Source organism: Netta rufina, assembly GCF_964035555.1.
Source record: "Netta rufina genome assembly, chromosome: 6".
Lineage (NCBI taxonomy): Eukaryota > Metazoa > Chordata > Aves > Anseriformes > Anatidae > Netta > Netta rufina.
Window position 1 is genome coordinate 30,542,888 of NC_140129.1, and position 18,737 is coordinate 30,561,624.

At 40.9% G+C, this 18,737-nt stretch overlaps 1 protein-coding gene across 1 annotated transcript in view; it reads left to right on the top strand.

Moving 5' to 3' along the window:
- The window catches only part of NCKAP5 (NCK associated protein 5), a gene marked incomplete at both ends in the record, with an annotated part of 351,457 nt that overhangs the window by 189,034 nt on the left and 143,686 nt on the right, over nt 1-18,737 (top strand). Inside the window, one exon of the mRNA XM_084289510.1 lies at nt 18,559-18,649. Within this exon, the coding sequence (XP_084145636.1) occupies nt 18,559-18,649 (91 nt within the window). The remainder of the gene's footprint in view (nt 1-18,558; nt 18,650-18,737) is intronic.

An 18,737-nucleotide genomic window follows, 5' to 3' on the forward strand; every position in this document is an offset into this window, starting at 1 on the left:
GAGGGATGTGTAAGCTCTGGTTTCTGACTCTTGGAAGAAAACAGCCTTTCCATTGCCCTATATGTATGTAGTAATCCTGTCAAATCTTAGCTGGATTCAAACTTTTTTCCTACCAGGTGCCATCTGCACCTTCTGTCATCTTATACCTCAAGATCTTGAGGTTTTGTTGTCTTTTTTGTTTGTTTATTTATTTATTTTATATTTTATTGTATTTTTAAGATATGAAACAGGCTGTTTCATATCTCCATTTCCTTCTCCAATGACTGTAAGCCTGCAGCCTACTTTAATGGTTTTGACCTGCTGCAAATAACACTGCCTTTTAAAAAATTCTGTTTTGGAAGGAGCCTGAACTCAGGATGCCAACTGCAGTCTGAATCCAGCTGCGAGGTAGGGTTGGCACCAGCTTCACCTACAGAGCACGAAGCGCAGCCGTGCCGGTGGTGGCTGCAGTGGGCACTGCTGGTGAGCGGAGCAGGGAGGTGCCCGCGGTACAGCTCCAGTGCTGGTGCTCGGACTCGCAGTGATCCAGCAGAATCCACCAGCAATGCAGTGGGTGCAAGGTTTAGGTGCTCTGATTTTGTATCCCAGGCAGACACCGTGAGTAACTCTGTAAGGAGTGATGCTGTGTCTGACCTCGTGTTAAACACCAGGCACTCTTATGGTGGATACTGCCTGCTTGTCCTGCTTTTATGTTGCTGTCCTTCATGGCATCTGAGTGATTTCTCGGCTAAAAACAGTAAATTCAGCCATAAATGTTGAATGCAGAGTATGACAGATACAATAGCTCTGGGAATATTCCAGCAGTTAAAGCTGCTGGTGCAGCTCGTATCCATCCGCAGCTTTTCTTCCCTCTGTGTAATGATGGGCCAGTTGCTCTAGCAAATATTATATGGTATTATAAGTAAATCTTAGCCTGGTAAAGAGCCAGTCAGGCACACACATGGCTTTATTGTGATTGTCACAAGTATTTGCAAATTTAACTGGTAAAAAAAAAATTCTAAAACTTTAGAAAAAAGCTTCCTTTTTGTTAGCTTCCCTGTAGTTCTTACTGTACGTTTCCCTCATGCTGTGATTTCATCTTTGGCTCTACTAAGACAATACAAACAACTTTCATTTGGTTATTATTTCTGGTTCTGTTCTGCATGTGCTGTTCACATGCTAGAGAAAATTATAGAAAAAAAATAATGCTTAGACAAATATAGCTAGTACTTCAGCTTTGCATTGCTCTTTAAATATTAGGATATCAGAGCAAAGATTAAACCAAACCACAGAGTTCATATTGTGTCTACACAAAGGACTAAGAAGTAAAAGAATGCCTTTAAATTATTACAGAAAATGGGAGCAAAGTATAATTGGTGCAGTTTGGTAATGAAGGATGAAGCTAGGCTGCTGTGTTTTGCTCTTGACTAAATTACTAACCCAGTCAGACACTGCTGTCATGGAAATCTGAAAGGGAGTTTGAGCCCTTTGGAGTGACTGGCTCTAGGCAAGCTACCCAGCTTTTACCCTGCCTTTTATTTCTATTAAAAATGTGAAAGCTTTTAGTACAAAACACAGGATATAAGAAGTGCAGGATGACTGTAGATGTCTTGGTTCTTGGTTGCACAACATGGGGCTTGTTCAAAACATCTGGTGTCTCAGGATAGAATTCTGCCTGTGCAATCTATGCCTGTTTAAGGCAGACTTAATGGCATGTGTGATCCACTTGCTAGTTCTGAAAAACTATTGCGATGGATGTACGTTTGTGTAAGTGAAAGGAACTGTTTAAGGTACTGTTCCCATCATTAGGTCTTGCCCCTACAACAACTTGAAATCATGTTTGACTTTTTCACTCTGTCACAATAATGAATTGAGTTACATGAGTAAAAAAATATCAGATATCTTTACATCATCAGGTATTCTACTGAACATAGAAATATCTGGATTTCATATCCATAATTGAAGACTGTGCTGTTTATTACAAGCCAAGTTTGTCCTGCAGATACATTCTTTTAGACCTACTAATAATACGCAGTCTTTGGGGTTTATAAGCCATTCTCCAGGCCTTAATGGTTAACTGACCCAGGTTCCTCTTAACTTTGTATTTGTCTTTATATGGGTTGGAAGCAGGTCCTTAAAAGAACTTTTTTAACAGCAGCATGGGATACCAATAATAAAGTGAGTACGGTTGGTTATATTTTAAGTTAACAACAGCTTTTTCCTCTGTTGTCTGTCATCAGTGATAAACTGAAAGATTTGTTCCCAAATGAGTTTAAAACCTAGAAGCTTTCCACTTGCTCAAAGAGGTGAAGATATAATCCATAAAATCAAGATATATTTGCTCAAGTTTTAAAAGATTTGTCTTTAGCAAACAGCGTTAGTAGTCAAACACTGGAAGTGATCAACCTGCCAGATACAGATTTGGCTCCCTTCCTCCCACTAGACTATTTTCCATTTGGTGATGCATCAGTGTAAATATCAAAACAGAAAAATGCCCATGTTTTATGGAAGAATGTGGCCTTTATTACAAAATGAGTTACCATATTCCTTCAGCAATTCAAACACTGTGGGATTTATAATTTTTACAATTGTAAACAATACCTTTATTTTTTTTAGCAGGTTTAGTTTATATAGGTTGTAGACCAAGGGATTTCTTAAAATGCGCAATTTGCTTGGAGGCATGAACAGCAAATGGGGGTGTAGGATAATGAAGATTAAGGGCAATACATTACACTTCCTTTTAATCTGAACTAATTTTGAAATGACTCATTAATGATGAGCTTAGCACAGGTAAAAATAAATAAATAAATAAACATGGTGCTAACATTATCTTAATAAAAATACTGTCAGCATCTTTATTTTATAATAATCTTGAAATAAAAACGCTGTTTAGAAGATACTGATAAAACAGGCAAATATGGATAATTTACAAATTACTATTATGGCAGTTATTTTAAAAATAAAGTGATCATGCATGATCTAAAATAATTCTATTTCATTGTAGTTCCATTTTGCAGTCATTCCTAGCATTATATTTTCTGCAAGGTGACATTACTTGCGTTTGTGTCAGCTCGGATTGCCTTAGCTGGGAAGACAGCGAGCAGGCTGACCTACACCATCAGCACTTCACTGGTCTGGATGCAGTTTTTTGGCACAGTTATGACGTTTGCCCTCTTGCTTTATTGTTCCTCCTACCTCCTAATCCCACAGATTTCATTGCGTTTGTTTAAGGACTGGAGAGTCCTGCCCTTCCCCCTGCCCAGCTATGGATATAAAAGGACCCGACGTAACTTCTCTTCACATTACCAGAATCCTGTCACACACAGTTTCCTGCCCTATGTAGTGTTTTTGCTCACGAGGAAGGTAAGCTGTCCTTCCTTTCTGAAGAACAAAGGGAATTTTTAAGGCTGTCACGCTGTGAGCTGCTGTTCAGCAGTTTTCCCGTATCTCCAGCCCAGCTTCTTTCCCATCTCTTCCATACGTCTCTATGGCTTTTTTGTTGGTATTGCCCTTTCCCCTTATGAACACTGATATCTAAATTGGGTTTTCAGAAGTTGGTCTCCTGCATTGCAAGGGTGTATTTATAAGATAATGATTGTTTTCTTTCATCTTTTTATATTAATTAAGTATTTAAAAGGATCTTTTTCTTTGTGTTGATTCTTGCTTTGAGGGGGGAAAAAAGTTCCCTCAGGAGAACTACTAAATTATTTCTTAGTACAGTGGGCTTATGAAGCTTTGTTTCAGCCAGATTAGCTAAAATACATGTTCTCACTTCACTTATGTCACAAAGACCCTGATTCTATGAAATGAACTGTTAATTCAATGAAATGACTTCTGACCAAAGCTATTCAATTTTGCAGTAATTCACATGGGTACATGTTGAAGCTGGTAGGCACAGTACTTTCTAGTCATCTAATTTTTCTGCATTGCACTGACAAACTCAGATTCTCACAAAAGGTTGAATTTCATGTGTTACAGGTATTTCCCTAGGCTGTAATGGCAGACCTTTATGTTCAGTATCTGTTCTGTAAGACTAGGAAAAAAGTGCCTAATTGGTTCATGACTGAAGAATTGTATTTGCTGAGCCTAATTCTTTGAGTTATCTTAACATAAGTACATGTATTCCTGAAGTGATCTCCCACCTACATGGTAGCACAAATTTCATGTGTAAGCATAAGCATAAGTTTATAGTGAGCTGTTGAGATTAACATTACATCTAATGTTCACTTCTGAAGCCAAAAATATAAGCTCTGTATGTTACCTCGTTGCTGTTCCTTGGATAAACTGTTGCTTAACAAACGTGCCAGCCTTCTCTTCTGTACAGTAATTCCGTTCTGCTTCGCAGAGGTTGAGGATCTGTCTTCTGAAACTGAAATACCTGAAGTTCTTTATGGAGCTGAGGCTATTTGGATCATATTGCAAAACATGATGGAATATGATCCACTGTCTGGTCGCAAGAAAGCTGATTAAAATTGCATCTTTGTGGATTTATTTTGACGGCTGCTTCTGAAAGGTGAAAGCACAGAAACCCTGGTATTTTCTTTATAGAGCACAGGTGGCAAGAATTTACATTTCTCAAAACTTTCATGTTATCTCAGACCTGATTGTGGAAACAGTCGTCATCTTGAAGGGAGAAAGAGAATGAATACTGGAACATTCTTCTGTCTCTGGTGAATCTTTGATTAATACTTCACTGGTATTTATTATCATCATAAAGCCATTATGAAATAGAAACTATTAAATCAATTTTCAGAGGAAAATCTGAAACAAAACCACAGAGGTATCCTGTCACAGTGTGAACTCTTGAAGAAGGGCTTCTCGAATCTCAGGCTGATGTGTTAACTGTCAGATCTTACTTTCTGAAGCAAATGTGGCTGATTTCAAGTTTGTCCTCTTGTTTAGGTATTATGGGAAAAAAAAAAAAAAAAAAAGTAAATTCTAAATAGTCTTAAATATTTATAGAGAGGAAAAATAGCTTTATAGGAAACACTGATGAGCTTCCCAATAAATACTACTTTTAAAAAAGACCTATTCTTTGTTTCATTTTAGTTGTGTACTATGAGAAGTAAACAGGGTAATGTTCAACTAGTGCATTATTTAGAGATTTTTTGAGTACATTTTGAAAGCCTCATACAGAGCTCTGTTCACAGGATTCCCATTAAACACAATGGGAGCTGCATGGCTAAAATCCTGCAAAGCAGTTTTAAAATGTATCCCGTGCTGTGCTGAAGATAGATGATTAAAGAATGAGTGCTTGAAAAGGAAGGAGGGAGCGATGTAGTGATTCTCCATTTAGGGCTATAGTTAGACTAAAAATCCTTCTCTAAACCCTTCATAAATGATGTTCTGTTGGAAGTCCAAGCTAATAGCTCTTTTGTTTCTGAAAATGAAATTCCAATACTATGCAAATAATGATACATTTGCATCTCTGAGATGCCTAGATGTCTAGATGTCCTCTCTCTTCTTTTGTCTTTATATTTACCTTTTCGTTGTTGATGTTGATCCGCTGTAGTCTTTTTGTTTTCTTACGTCTTGCTTACATTTGCATATCCTTTTATCTTCTTTTCCTTAAAGTTCTCTTAGATCTTTTATGCCGTTTTCTTTATTTGTGATCCTCATGCCATGCTCTGTTCTCTTTCTCTCCATTCACTCCTTAAGAGGCTTTCTCAGAACTTTTCCCTCTTTTCCCTCTTTGTTTATAAGTATTTCCTTCTCTCATCTCCTAATCCAGATCTTAGTTTGTCTAGTTGTTCTACACTCCTTTACCTTCTCTCTCTCCTTTTTTTTTTTTTTTTGTGTGTGCGTGTGTGTGTTTTTTTTTTTTTCCTTCCATATGGACAGCTGCCCAGCAATCTGAAGTGTCCTTTCCTCTTCTAACCCAATTACTGGCATCATACAACTTACAACCTACAAGGCATGGAAGATTTCAGACACTGCATCTGATACAGGGGCAATAAATTCAGCAAGGGAAAAGTGGGAACATGCAGCAGTGGAAGCACATACATGCACAAAGCTTCTTCTGTATATTTCAGTGTAAATCATACACAGAGAAACACAAATGTTTTCCTCCTGTTTTTATTGAATTAATCTCCAAGATAATGCAATTTAAAAGGATGAGCTTCAGTAGTGTAGAATTTGGCATTTTGAGCTGATCTGATCAGGTTTTTGTTTCCTGTTGTTGCATCATACAATGGGTAATGGTTTTGACTGAGTAATTTGTTTGGAAAGATATGAAAGATGTGGGGAGTGCTTTATGCCACTTAACAGAGTCACAGAAATGTTCTTTTTCTTTTAAATGCAGTTTTTAATTCTTCATCTTGAATTTATTTGCACCTAGATATTCTTCCCTTCCCCCCCCCTTTTTTTTTCTCTCCCTTTCTGTTATGGTTGCACACCTAGAAAGGGGGAACACTAAAAGTGATTGATGGCAAAATGTTTCATATCAGGTACTTTCTGATTCTTTTGTGACCAGATCACAAATAATTTAATTCAGCTCTTCTTGTTCATTGGCATCAAGGATGATGATGCTTTATGTGACACCATTCCAGCCCTCTTCTCTGTGCATTGTCCTGTATTTTTATTGCCTCATTATCAACGGCGTAGATGTAGAAGAGCTGTCAATACAGTTTTAAGAGAGATTACCACTATCTAATGATCCAGGCAATTAGCCCTTGGAGACCATTATTCTAACCATGTGTTACTTGTTTAGGCCCTTTTGCTATGTTACTAGGGTCTGGGAATCTACAACCAGGAAGTTTTCATTCTTATGTCTCCAACATGATTTGTTTTCATGATTGTTTTCTAACCATCTGAAATTTGAAACAGGAAGAGTAATTTTCTGCATCTCAGGTTTCTTTGGTGGTAGGTGTGTGTTGCTGTTAACCGAATCTGTCCTCCACAAGATCAAACTCCTTTTGAGCCAGGTGCCATTAGAATAGAAAACTGCCTTGTTGCAGGGCAGTGCTGCAGGAAACCTGTGCTGGAGGAGGCATTCTTCAGGCTCAGGAGAAGGCATTTGGCATTCACTATCCTAGCAGTCATTCCCCACCTGCTTTGTGGGAAAAACATAGAAATATTTTGTTTAAATTACTTATTATTTTTCATGCCGTAAATTGGTCATTTGAAAATCTAGACACAATGTTGGAAAGGTGTCTGAATGTCACTGTTTGTAGAATCACAGAATATCCCAGGTTGGAAAGGACCTGCAAGGATCCTTGAGTCCAACTCCTGGTTCCATATAGGACCACACAAAACCAGACCCTGTATCTGAGAGCAGTGTCCAAACTCTCCTTTAACTTCAGCAGACTCGGTGCTGTGCCCACTGCCCTGAGGAGCCTGTCCCAGTGCCCGACCACCTCTGGGTGCAGACCCTTTCCCTAACCCCCAGCCTGACCCTGCCCTGTCCCAGCTCCATGCCATTCCCTCGGGTGCTGTCGCTGTCCCCAGAGAGCAGAGCTCAGCGCCTGCCCCTCCGCTCCCCTCCCGAGGGAGCTGCAGGCCACCATGAAGCCTCCCCTCAGCCTGCTCTGCTCGGGGCTGAGCAAACCCAGGGACCTCAGCTGCTCCTCAGATGTCTTCCTCTCTAGACTCTTCCCTATCTCTGGAACTTTCCTTTGGAACTCTGTAATATCTTTATGTCCTTCTGATATTGGATCGCCCCGAACTGCACAGTGCTCAAGGTGAGGCTGCACCAGGCAGAGCAAAGTGGGACGATCCCTTCCCTTGACCAGCCAGCAGTGCTGTGCTTGATGCACCCCAGGGTGCAGTTGGCCCTCCTGGCTGCCAGGGCACCCTGCTGGCTCATGTTCAGCTTGCCATCAACCAGAGTCCCCAGATCCCTTTTTGCAGCTTCTTGCCCCCCAGTCTACATATATCCAGGGTTGCCCCACCCTGGGTGCAGAATCCAGCACTTGTTTTTAATTTCATGTGATTGGTGATTGCTCAGCCCTCTGATTTGTCGGGATTTCTCTGCAAGACCTCTCCACTCTCAAGAGAGTCAACAGTTCCTCCTAATTTAGTATCATCCACAAATTTAATCAGTATGCATTCGAGTCCTGCATCTAGATCATTTATAAAAACATTTCTTCCAGGAAGATTTCAGCCTTGGGAAATAAAATCCTATGCACGTTTTCCATGTTAAAAAAACTTCACCAGGGTGTAGCTAATGCCATGGTAGGCCATCCCCCTGTGCCTGCACAGCCTCCCTGGCCAGCAGAGGTATGTGAGAAGGTCCCAGTCACACAGAGAGGGCATCAGCTGTTCATGAAGTGTACCAGGAAAACCCTTGATCGTAGTTGATCAGTCAAGAACTGTCTCATACTCCCTGTTTATAAAGGTCTATTTGAATATTCAAAGCAAGCTTTCTGCTGAGAAGAAAAATGGAATGACATATTCTAGATACACCTACAATAGCACACTGCCCCCTTAGGAATTAAAATATTAATGTATCATTATATGGAACATAGAAATCACTTGGAATATTCCTACGCATTTTGTCTGCCTTTGCTAGCCTCATACATAGAGGCTTTCAGGAAGCCATAGCTGAATTGAAAATCTCAAGTTCTTTTCTTGTCTTATTCTACTCCTTATAAGCTGTAATTTGGAAAGGCTAAGTTGAATAGGTCAAAAGAAATTATATTTATTAAGACTCCATGTTGTCTTTAAAAATATTTCTAAGCAACTCGCATGGTTGGGAACCTGCCTGGTTCATGCTGTTCTGTTGATTCTTGCTGTTCTTTGTGAACATCTGAGGTGATTCGTTTTGGGGGGGCATCTGAGTTCAAAGTATAAATCTTTCCTGACATACCTGAGTCCTGTGTAGTTACATCTGCAGGAGTTTGGCCTCTGTGCCTTTGCATTAGGCAGTACGGTGTCAGGAAAAGGCTGGTGCTCTCTTATGAATTTGATTGATTTTTAATATAAGGAGTAGTTTACTGAATTAAACCAGGAGTGGTTGAATGTTGTGTAGTTAGACTCCCTTTAGCTCCATTAGTACTTATTTTTTTATAGACATTAAATTCGCAAACAGCATTTGAAGAGAAAAATATGCTAGAAAAACTTCCCAGTCTTTGTCTCTCAAGGCATTGGGGCATGTTGCACAGAGTTGAATATAATGAAACTTTCTGAAAAAACTTCAGTGATATGCATATTTAGTAGTCACTTAATCAAAAGAATTATGTATCTTTCTGTACAGCAATAATATGCATCCTCACTAGCCGCTTAATCAAAATAATTATATATTTTAAACGTTTTTTGTTCTTTTTATTGCTAAACAATCGTAGAATGGTGAGAGATAAATATCTTTTTATATCATTTCACAAGTCCTCCAGGTTTCATTTTAATGCGGAATGGTAGAAATGTCAGAATGATAAAAAGACAGAATGAAGTTTTTGATACCATACCTCATTCCAGATCGAACGGCTTGTTTAAGGTTATGTGAGCACGAGCATAAGCTATTCATTGAAATGTGTGAAACATTAACATGCCAGTAAAGAGATAGAAAAACTACCAATTTATTTGAAGTTACTCAAATATTTTCTGAGATACAGAGCGCAAATCACTGATGAAAGGACCTTAAGATTTGTTGTCATATCAACAGAAAGATATGAAGTAGAGAGGACCTCATCTGCTGGTTAGACCCAGCACAGTGAACAGTTGGCATCCTGGCTTCTGTCACTGATACTGGCCACGTTGTTTAACCCTGCTGTGTTTTTTTATTCACCTGTAAGATGAAAATATAGTATGTTGTGTTAACCTGTGTAATCACAGCACAAAAGCTATGAACATTCAGACCTCTCACAAGTACATTCTGGGATGAGGACTCACGTCACTGATCTTTCTAAGAGAATAACCATATTTACCAGCACATGGTGAGTTAATCTGATCTGTCAGTTAGAAGAACAAACTCCACTTTGTGATAAATCATCCTTAGATTTTTATTGCTGTTGTTCACTACTGGGAAAATGTCTGTACTTTGCAATGGATTTCCCAGATGTGTGAATCTGAAAGGTACTGCTATTACAAGAGTACTCACACGTGTGTTGTGGAGGGTAATTAACAGTGAATCTGTCACCAAATACAAACAAATCTTCTGTTGCCATCAGTGGTGTACATATCAGCTAGGGAGAATCCAAATTTATAGGTGAAAATGTTACGGTAAAAAATACTATTATTTATTGGTTCCATTAAGTTGGCATTTTACTTACAGAAAAGCTTATCCACCCATCTTCCCAGGGCTTTTCCAGATATTTGTCACAGCCCTGGAACTGTCTCAATTCTCCTATAAGATACGCAGAGAGGTGGAGCTATGAAGAAAGTGAAATAACTTCATATTATGTAGAGTTTGAGATTGGAATCCAGAATCTGATGGCCTAAAAAAGCCTTCACTGGGGAGCTGGAGAGACTGAAAACAAATCATGATAATTTCAGTAGTAGGAAAAAAAAAATCCTCCTCTTTTTAGCTTTCTTTCAGCTGCTGTCTGTACTCTGGGCAGTACAGGTGGGTGTCTACACTTTGCAGTCGGAGCCTGAAAGTTTCCTGATGGGCTGCCTAGTGTGAAAATGCAGGAGATGCACTAGTTTGCACTGTGGGCAGTGGGCAAATGCTCACAGATGACAGGCATGGCTTTCAGCTTGTGCTTCTCTATACCTCTTAAACCACACAAAAGCTGCCTTCGTTCATGGTAAACAAAGAAATTCATGCAGCCATGTCAGCACATACAAAGTGGAACACAAGCTTTTGGTTTTGGGTGGCATTACATTCCCGTGAGTACTGAAAAGCGACAGTGGTTTGTCTATATCAGGGTGCTTATATATGCAAAATAAAATATGTTTTGGGGGGAGCTGGTAGATGCATCTGTTCACCTATCTGGGTGTTTGAAAATATGGAAAAAACAAGTATTTGTTTAAAATATAGAAAATGGGGAGGGAGGAGTAAAAAATCATTGCTTGAAATTGGAAATATTTGCAGTCTGGTCATATAGTTGTCTGTAATCTTTCCGATGCTTTTAGATATGCTGAAACACTGTGACTATTTCTGGTGCCTCCAGCATGAATAAAGTTTGAACTTATGAGCATATGTTTAAGCTGACATGAGAATTAGCTTTCGCTGTGTGTCTGCTTCTATCCATTTATAGCTAATGAAAATATCTCCTTTCATAAGGTCCCGAATGTGTTACTGGGGAGTTGTAGGAGGGACAGTCTTAGCATTTGAAAAATCCTTTCTGTTGCCTGTAAGCAGCTTTTCTGTGAGGCTTAGTCTTGGACTATATTTTATTTAATCCTCCTCCATGCCTGTAACTTACAACATCTTACATGGGGCTGGTGATGGAAGACACCCATACAGTCCATATGGCATTTGTCTATCTGTCAACACAGAAATAAACATTACCACTGGTTTCTATTGCAGTTCCGAAACTTTTTGCAGTAGGTATGAGTTTGATGATTGAAATCTGTATGGCTGAAAGACGATGGAAACGTTTCCAACTTTTCCTGGCTCCAACGGTAGTTAGAGGAGTTTCAGAGAAATGTCAGGCCTGCCATTGCACGATGACAGAGTTCAGGCTTGCGTGGGTGCAGTGATGTGCCAATGCTGAGGTCTTCCAAACTCCTACCCCACTTATCTCAGGCTTGAGGCATGTACATTATTTTCAGGATACCTTGAAAATTTCCAGTGTGTTCGACCATCAGCGGTTCAACTAAGCACATGTTGTGCTCAGTGCTTCAACCCTCTGTAATGTTGAGGTGGTGGTGTGGGCTAGTGGAGATTTGGTTCTCCACTTGAGGGAAGGGGCCTTCTCCACTCGTATTAATAGGGCTTGAGACCTGATTCCTTTTGGCACAGCCGTGCAATAATGGCCCGCATCTTGCACAAGATGCTTTGTTTGTTTTATGTGCCACTGTTGGGTAGACAGCTTGCCCTGCAGGCAAAACTTTGAGTAGGCTCCGAGTGCTTTCAGCAGAGTGGGTTAGCATCAGCGTGTGAGCAGAGCACGGCTGGCGCAGTTTGGCTTTGCCACCAGCAAAAGCCCCGGGGCTGAGCGGGCTGCTCCGAGCCTGCGCTGGGGACGGGGCCGTGCTGGGGCTGCGGGAGGAGGCTTTGCTGTGGTATTCCTGCGGTGGTGAGCTGCTGGTGAGCAGAATGAGTTAAATGTACATCACGGGTTATATGGGCATCTCTCTGTTGCTGTTGTAGAGGGTGTTAGTACTTTGTTTTCCAGCTGAAATGCTAAGGCTGGATTTTGTGCATTTGTAGGCTTTGCCCAGCGCACTGCTGTAAGGCATGTACCAGTGTCATATCCTAAGCAGAACTGAAAACGCTGAGAAAACCCCTTGGGGTTTAGAGCCTCAACATTGCCCATCTGTCACTTCTCTTTAAAGTTTACCACGTATCTGTTTTGACTTCTCTCTTTGCTTTTTTAAAATCCATTTTCAATATCTGAATTATCTGAAGAAGCTTGCATCAGTCTGCGGGCTGCCTACCATTCGAGGCAGTGCTCTGGTTCACAGGAGTGAGCCCCAGGAAGGCAGCTGCTGAATGAGCTGACGTCGGGTACAAGGATGCAGCGAACAGGAGCAGTTGTTTGCTGAGCTCTTTGTGTTTCTGGTGTGGCCTGTAAAGCCCCTTTGATATTTTCTCTGTTTAAAAAGTCCGGTGTTTAATCTAAAACCTGGATTCGTTGTTTGTGAGGGGGATGCATGCTTGTTTATTCTGAAGCCTTTTGGTAGTCTGAGGAGCTCACCGTAAGGAGTCTCACCTTTGAACATCTCTGGGTCCTGTTGGAGTGGTGAGGACGCGAGGTGCAGGTAGCCCCAAACGTGAAGTTTGAGCGAGCAATATTTAGTCACAGTGCTGCACAGGAGTGCTTGGGCAGAGCTGGCAGAGGCCAAAGGAGCTGAGAGACCACATGGGAACTTGTTCCTTGGTCCACAATCAGTCTGTAGGGAAGGGTCAAGACAACTCAAGGACCTGAAACCCAGGCCATGTCACCAGGGAGGCTGTAACTAGAAATAGCAATGAGCAAATCTGAGCTGGAGACTGCCCAGGGGAGAGGCAGGAAGCTCCACTGTCTCACAGAGAGGAGCTGGAAGAAAATACCCATCTGAGAGTTTGGAATACACAGAGGTAAGTTAAGCTAAAGATGCAGAAGGATCTGCCATTGATATTTTGTCTACGGCCTTAAAAAGGGTCCTGCTGCATGGTATGGGCAAGTGGAAAAAGTGAAATACAAAAATGAAAAACGAAATACAAAAATTGGAAAAAAATGAAATACAAACTTCAACTGCTGCAGTGAGACTCTAGAAACACGTCTCTGTAAGGCTGTAAGTCAGGACATAGCTGCAGGAGTTGTTGTGACATGCCTTTGAAATAACCACCAAGTACTGTCACCTCAGCTTGAGGGTGATGAAGAGGGAAGGTGATGGCACCTAGCAAAAGGTAGCAGCCAGCCTGTGGAAATATTGAAGGAAATAGGTCACGGGAGAAGGGGCTGGAGCTGTCGAGCACCTTCTAGAGCTGCAGCGACTGCGTGCTGCCTGTCCCCTGGGGGGAGAGTCATAAACTGGGCTGTGGGGATGCGGCTGAGCAGAGGGAAGGCTACAGAGTGTATATCCCCGGTGCTGGAAGGGGAATCGAAGATCAGGATTTATGGAAAGGCTTTTTTTTTTTTATCTTTCTCAAGGAGAGCTTGCTCTGTCAAGAAAAGGTTTTAGGTCTGGGGAGATCAAACAGCTCTAAGCGATATGCTGCAGAGGGCCACAAAAGAGAAGGAGTTTCCTCTGCAGTGAAACAGGGCATAAAGGCATGTGCTGTACAGTGGGGAGCTGGTCGGAGAAAATCCCCTCTTTATGTGAAACTGCAGTGGCAAACTGTGAGACAGACATCTCTCAGGGAACGTAATCCATAAACCTCACTGAACAGAGTCTGAAAGCTCTGTTGGGGAAGGATATGTACGGGGAAGGCTCTCCAGAGTTGGAGGGCTGAGAAAACTGGACACTTGTGCCTCCTGGAATGGTGTATGTGAGAGAACTTTAATTCCTGTGTGGTATTAAATTCTGCTCTTGGGGAGGACCCCAGTAAAATACTGTATGGCTATGGGCACTCGAATAGGCAGAACTGGGCCAGGCACAAAACAGGCAAGTTTTCTGACCATGTCCCAACATTGCTGGGGGACAGCAACAGGAGCTGCCGGTCTGTGAGGGTGATGGCCCTAAGAAAAGTGAGGGGACAGTCAGGAACTTGCCGGCCTTTCAGGGAGCTGTCAACCCCAGCAGGGCCTGTCTCGCCAGAAACACACACAGAAAAAAGGCCAAACTAAATACTGTATGTTGCAGTTGGGTTGATTTCCTGGTGTTCTTGCAACAGCACTGGGCAAATTACATTTTAAATATGTAGGAATGACTGATTTTGTTTCAGGATGCAAGGACCTGCAGGTCATAAATTCAAGTCCTCAGCCCCTGTTATCTAATTAATTTCACAAACTGCTCAACTGGCTTAAAGCTGTTCAGGTTTCCCATCCCGTTACGCTGCCTGGCAGGCAGTTTCAGAGTCTCACTTTTTCAGTGATTAAAAACATTCTCATTTCAGCCCAAATGTATTTGTAGCCACTGCATTTCCATTTTGTTTTATCAATCATTGACCTCAACTTGATGTTGTTTTCTTCTCCGTGTTACTTTTTCTCACTGATTCATTTGGGGAAGTCATACCTCTGTGAGCCTGTGCTCTTCGGTTCAGGAAGATAAGTTGTTCAGCCTCTGCTCATGACACAGCTTCTCTGTTCCTCTAAACAACCTCCAAGCTGCCTCTTCACTGAATCCTCTGTGAGTGAGCTGCTCCTGAACACTGCTAATCGCAATTGCAGATAATATTCTAGATGAAATCTTGACAGTGCTTTCCACAGTAACATTAATATTTTATGTTCCTTAAACTCCTATATTCCTCGAACAGATTCTGGTCTCAGAGTGCCTCATTTCTTCTTCTGTTTAATGCTCTGAGAAATTTATCCTGAGTTTAGGGCTGGTGGAGGACTGTTTCCTTACTCTGACATTATGTCAAGAAACTTTAAAAAGCTTCTATCAAACACAGGTTTCATTTATTTTTCTCCTGAAGAGAAAATCCATTATCTTTTTTTAAATATATATATATAAATTGAAAGGAACACTGCAGTTTGAGAAACTTCAATTTTCTCTTCAAATAATGGATGTAACAAGAATTTTAATGATACTAACTAAGATGCTTCAGATGAGTAGATGCTAAACAGCAGACTAAAAGAAAAGGGAAAAGAAATGTTCTTAAAGTGGTTGGAAAACGTAGACTTGGGAATGGAGAGATTTAGAGACCATTTTTGCAGATTGTAACAGCTTGATAGTTATGTAAGATACACAGAATCCTTGACAAAACAGGTTTTTTAGCATCGGCCAGCAAGCAGCCAGAATATATGCGTGGGGGATAGCTATTCTAGATGTAATCGGCAAGTGCTCGATGTTGGAGTGGGTCCATCTAGGATAGTCGAATCGCAACCGAGAGCAGATAACCTTTCGTGGCTACCAGAAGGGGCAAAGGCACGGTTTGATGTGTAGAAACGGCCTTTCATAAAGCGCTTTATTTTTCTGCTTCACTTCCAAAATTTACATGTCCTCTGGAAGCCTTGTTCAGGGAATAAAACGTGGTATTTCGCATTAAATTTACAGAGGCTCAACTGTTCTTGCATTCTTTAAAAGAATTTATACTAAATCTTCCTGGCATATAATGTCACTGTGGGGAGCGTTACAGACTGTGATATAACAATCACTTTTTAATTACTGCGCCATTAATTCAGGCTTCAAAGAGTCTAATTTATGGGGAGAAAGTCTGAATTATTACCCTGTGCAACGTTTGGTTAAACAATCCTTCCTAAAAAAAGTAGCAAACTGGGATACTAGTGAGGAAGCAGCAGTTTATAAGCTGCAGGAGCGCTGGCCATCGGAGCTCTGCAGTAAATCTGACCAAAAGCATATTTCACCTCCTTGTCTGACAGAAACTAGTTTGCTCTTTCCATTTTCGGAGATGCCACGGGTACCCAAAGCTTCTGAGCTCCTCTCCGTGCTGGTTTTGCAGCGACGTGACAGCTCAGGCGATGTCTCTGCTGTCCCCGTCCTTCAGCTTCGTGGCTGTCGACTTCTACAAACTTTTGTAATAGCTGCAGGGAAAACAACAAGTTTCCCCTGCGTTTAGCTGAGCTCTTTGTCAGGTTGCAAATATTATTATGTTGCTTAGAAATCTATGTCCTGCTGGGAGGTGTTTCTAATTGCCACATGAAACAGCGTGCCAGCCAGTCCCTGTAAGGTTTTTGGATGAGATAGGCCTGTTATCCAAAATACCTGACTTTGAAGGTGAAACGACCTACTGAGTTCAATAATTCTGCTTAATGTTTCTGAACGGCTTATTGGTGATGCTAATATGCAGCTTGACTTTATTTTCATTAATGCTATTAGGCCTAAGTTGAAAAACTCTGATTTTAGTGAAAGTCGAATCTATCCTTTCTCCCATTTTTCATTGTTTATTAATTTTGTTTAACTTTCTATAGGACTAGAGCTGGAATTGTATATGCATGTGTAAACCCAGTAATTAAAATAAGAATTGTACTACATTGATAATTTAAAAAAAGAATTAGTAAGCACATTAGGAAAGGAAATACAAGGATACTTCTATTGTGAACCACAAAAAGATTTGTTCTTTTGTGTAAAATGGATCTGATTAAGGTCAGCCTGTGAACAGAAATGGTTCCAATCTGCAAGTGAAAAACTGCACCACTGTCTGCACTAGAGATTAGAGCTGGCTTATTTTTATTCACATTTGGTCAACAGATGGTCCAACTATTCTGTGGGCATTCTGGCAATGTAGAAGTCCGCACATCAATGACAAAAAAAATATCATACGTATAAGTAAAATGTCAGTGGGCACCTTGGTAGAATGAATAGCTCACAGTGTCAGCTTCTTGAAAAGTAGCCTAGCTGGCTGGCTTGAAAAGAGAAAACCTAGTAAAAGCTGGTATTATTGCTACATTAGCCGATACCATTCATTCTGATAAGACTGAAAGAACAGAAAGGCTACGAGGCAGACATAGCTTATATAAAAGATAATGTTATTGGCCTCTGGCCAGAGCAGTTAGCTAATATTTGCAGTCTCACTAGATTGTTACCTTAGAAATAAAATAAAATAATAATAAAAAAGATATGCTGTGAGTAATTCTGCTCGATTGCATTTGCAAAGAATGGTACACGAAAGTCATGTTTCCCTAAACACAGCAGGAATGAGCAACTGGCAGTTTCTAGCCTGACATTCCTGGGAATATTGGCTCTTTTCTCAAGGTTTCAGTTTTGATGTGCAGCTTATCTGGCAATATGGCAGAAGGTATTCCTCCTCCTCTCCTGCCTTTGCGTCACCCTCACACCTATGCCACAGCATTTTTCCTTTCTCCAGCCCCTCTTCCAGCTGGGCTGCTCTTCCAGCTGCGTCTTCCAGACCTAGACAGCCTAAAAGGAGAAGAACAGAAAACAAAAGTGAGCATCAGAGAAACTTGCATCCACACAGCTAAGAAGCTGCACGGGGGTGAGAATTCATGTGAGGAGGAGAAGCACGAGGAACTGTGTGTGGATGACACTCCGCAATCTTTGTCCTGAAAGCCAGCCTCTTAATGGCTTGGCCATCACTGCTTCTCTGCTTGTGATGCCTTTCCTCTTCTTACCTGTACTCTCAGAGGTGAAACAGGATTTAATTTGTGATCTGCCTGGAATGGGTCCAAGTGTTTCATGGGTGCCTGCAGTGGTCCTCCTGTGCGGAGGGGCAGAACTCTCCACTCTGTTCCACCGCCATCCAGGAGGGGTAGCAGTTACCATTATTCTCAGTCCTGATGTGCTGGATGAATCTGTGAAGATCAAAGGCAACTTCTGATGGTAGCATTAATACCTTGTAAAGTGAAAGTACAAACCTTCCTTCTTTCACTGATGGAACTAAAGTTGATTACATTTTCATGAGATGGTAATGCCAGATTGTAGCCTACACTTGCTTTTACATCCCTTTGAAAGGGCAAAGAGGGGTGAATGTATTCAAGCAGCTGTGCCTCTATAAACAAATGTACTGGCACACGCTGCTGCACCTATAACATAGAGTAAATACTGGTAATGTATTTGACAGCTTGCCTAAATTGCACAAAACTGACAATTGGCTGGCGATACAACAGTTTATTTTGGAATCTGACTGATTTTGCTCCTAAATGACAGTAATTTTTTGATGGTGTTTGGTTACAGTGTTGACAAGGTGAGGTTTTTAGCTGACACTTGTTTTTAATTTTTGTAACTGAGCTACAGTAGGATTTTAACAATGCACCTAATTACTGTGCATATTCAAAAGATAAAAGAGTGCCCTTAATGTGTTATTCATAACATGGAGTATGAGAACATTATAAGGCCAGGATTTCCTTTAAATATTAATTTCATGGTAGCCATGGATGCATTAGGCTCTTCTAAAGAACAAAAACACTGAATGCAAGTCTAAAATTTTCTTCCATATGGTTGACTTACATAAATGTTTTTATTCTCTAGAATGGAGGAGACAGTAAGGAATCTACTACAGAGCCAAGGATCCCCAGGCCAGAATGGAGAAGGAACTGTCAATATCATGAAGGTATATCAGGTATTAGTGACTTATTGCCTGTTTTCTTGTGTTACAAAAGTTCTTTAAAACAAAAATCTCACTAGTGAGATAAATGAGTCTGGCATTG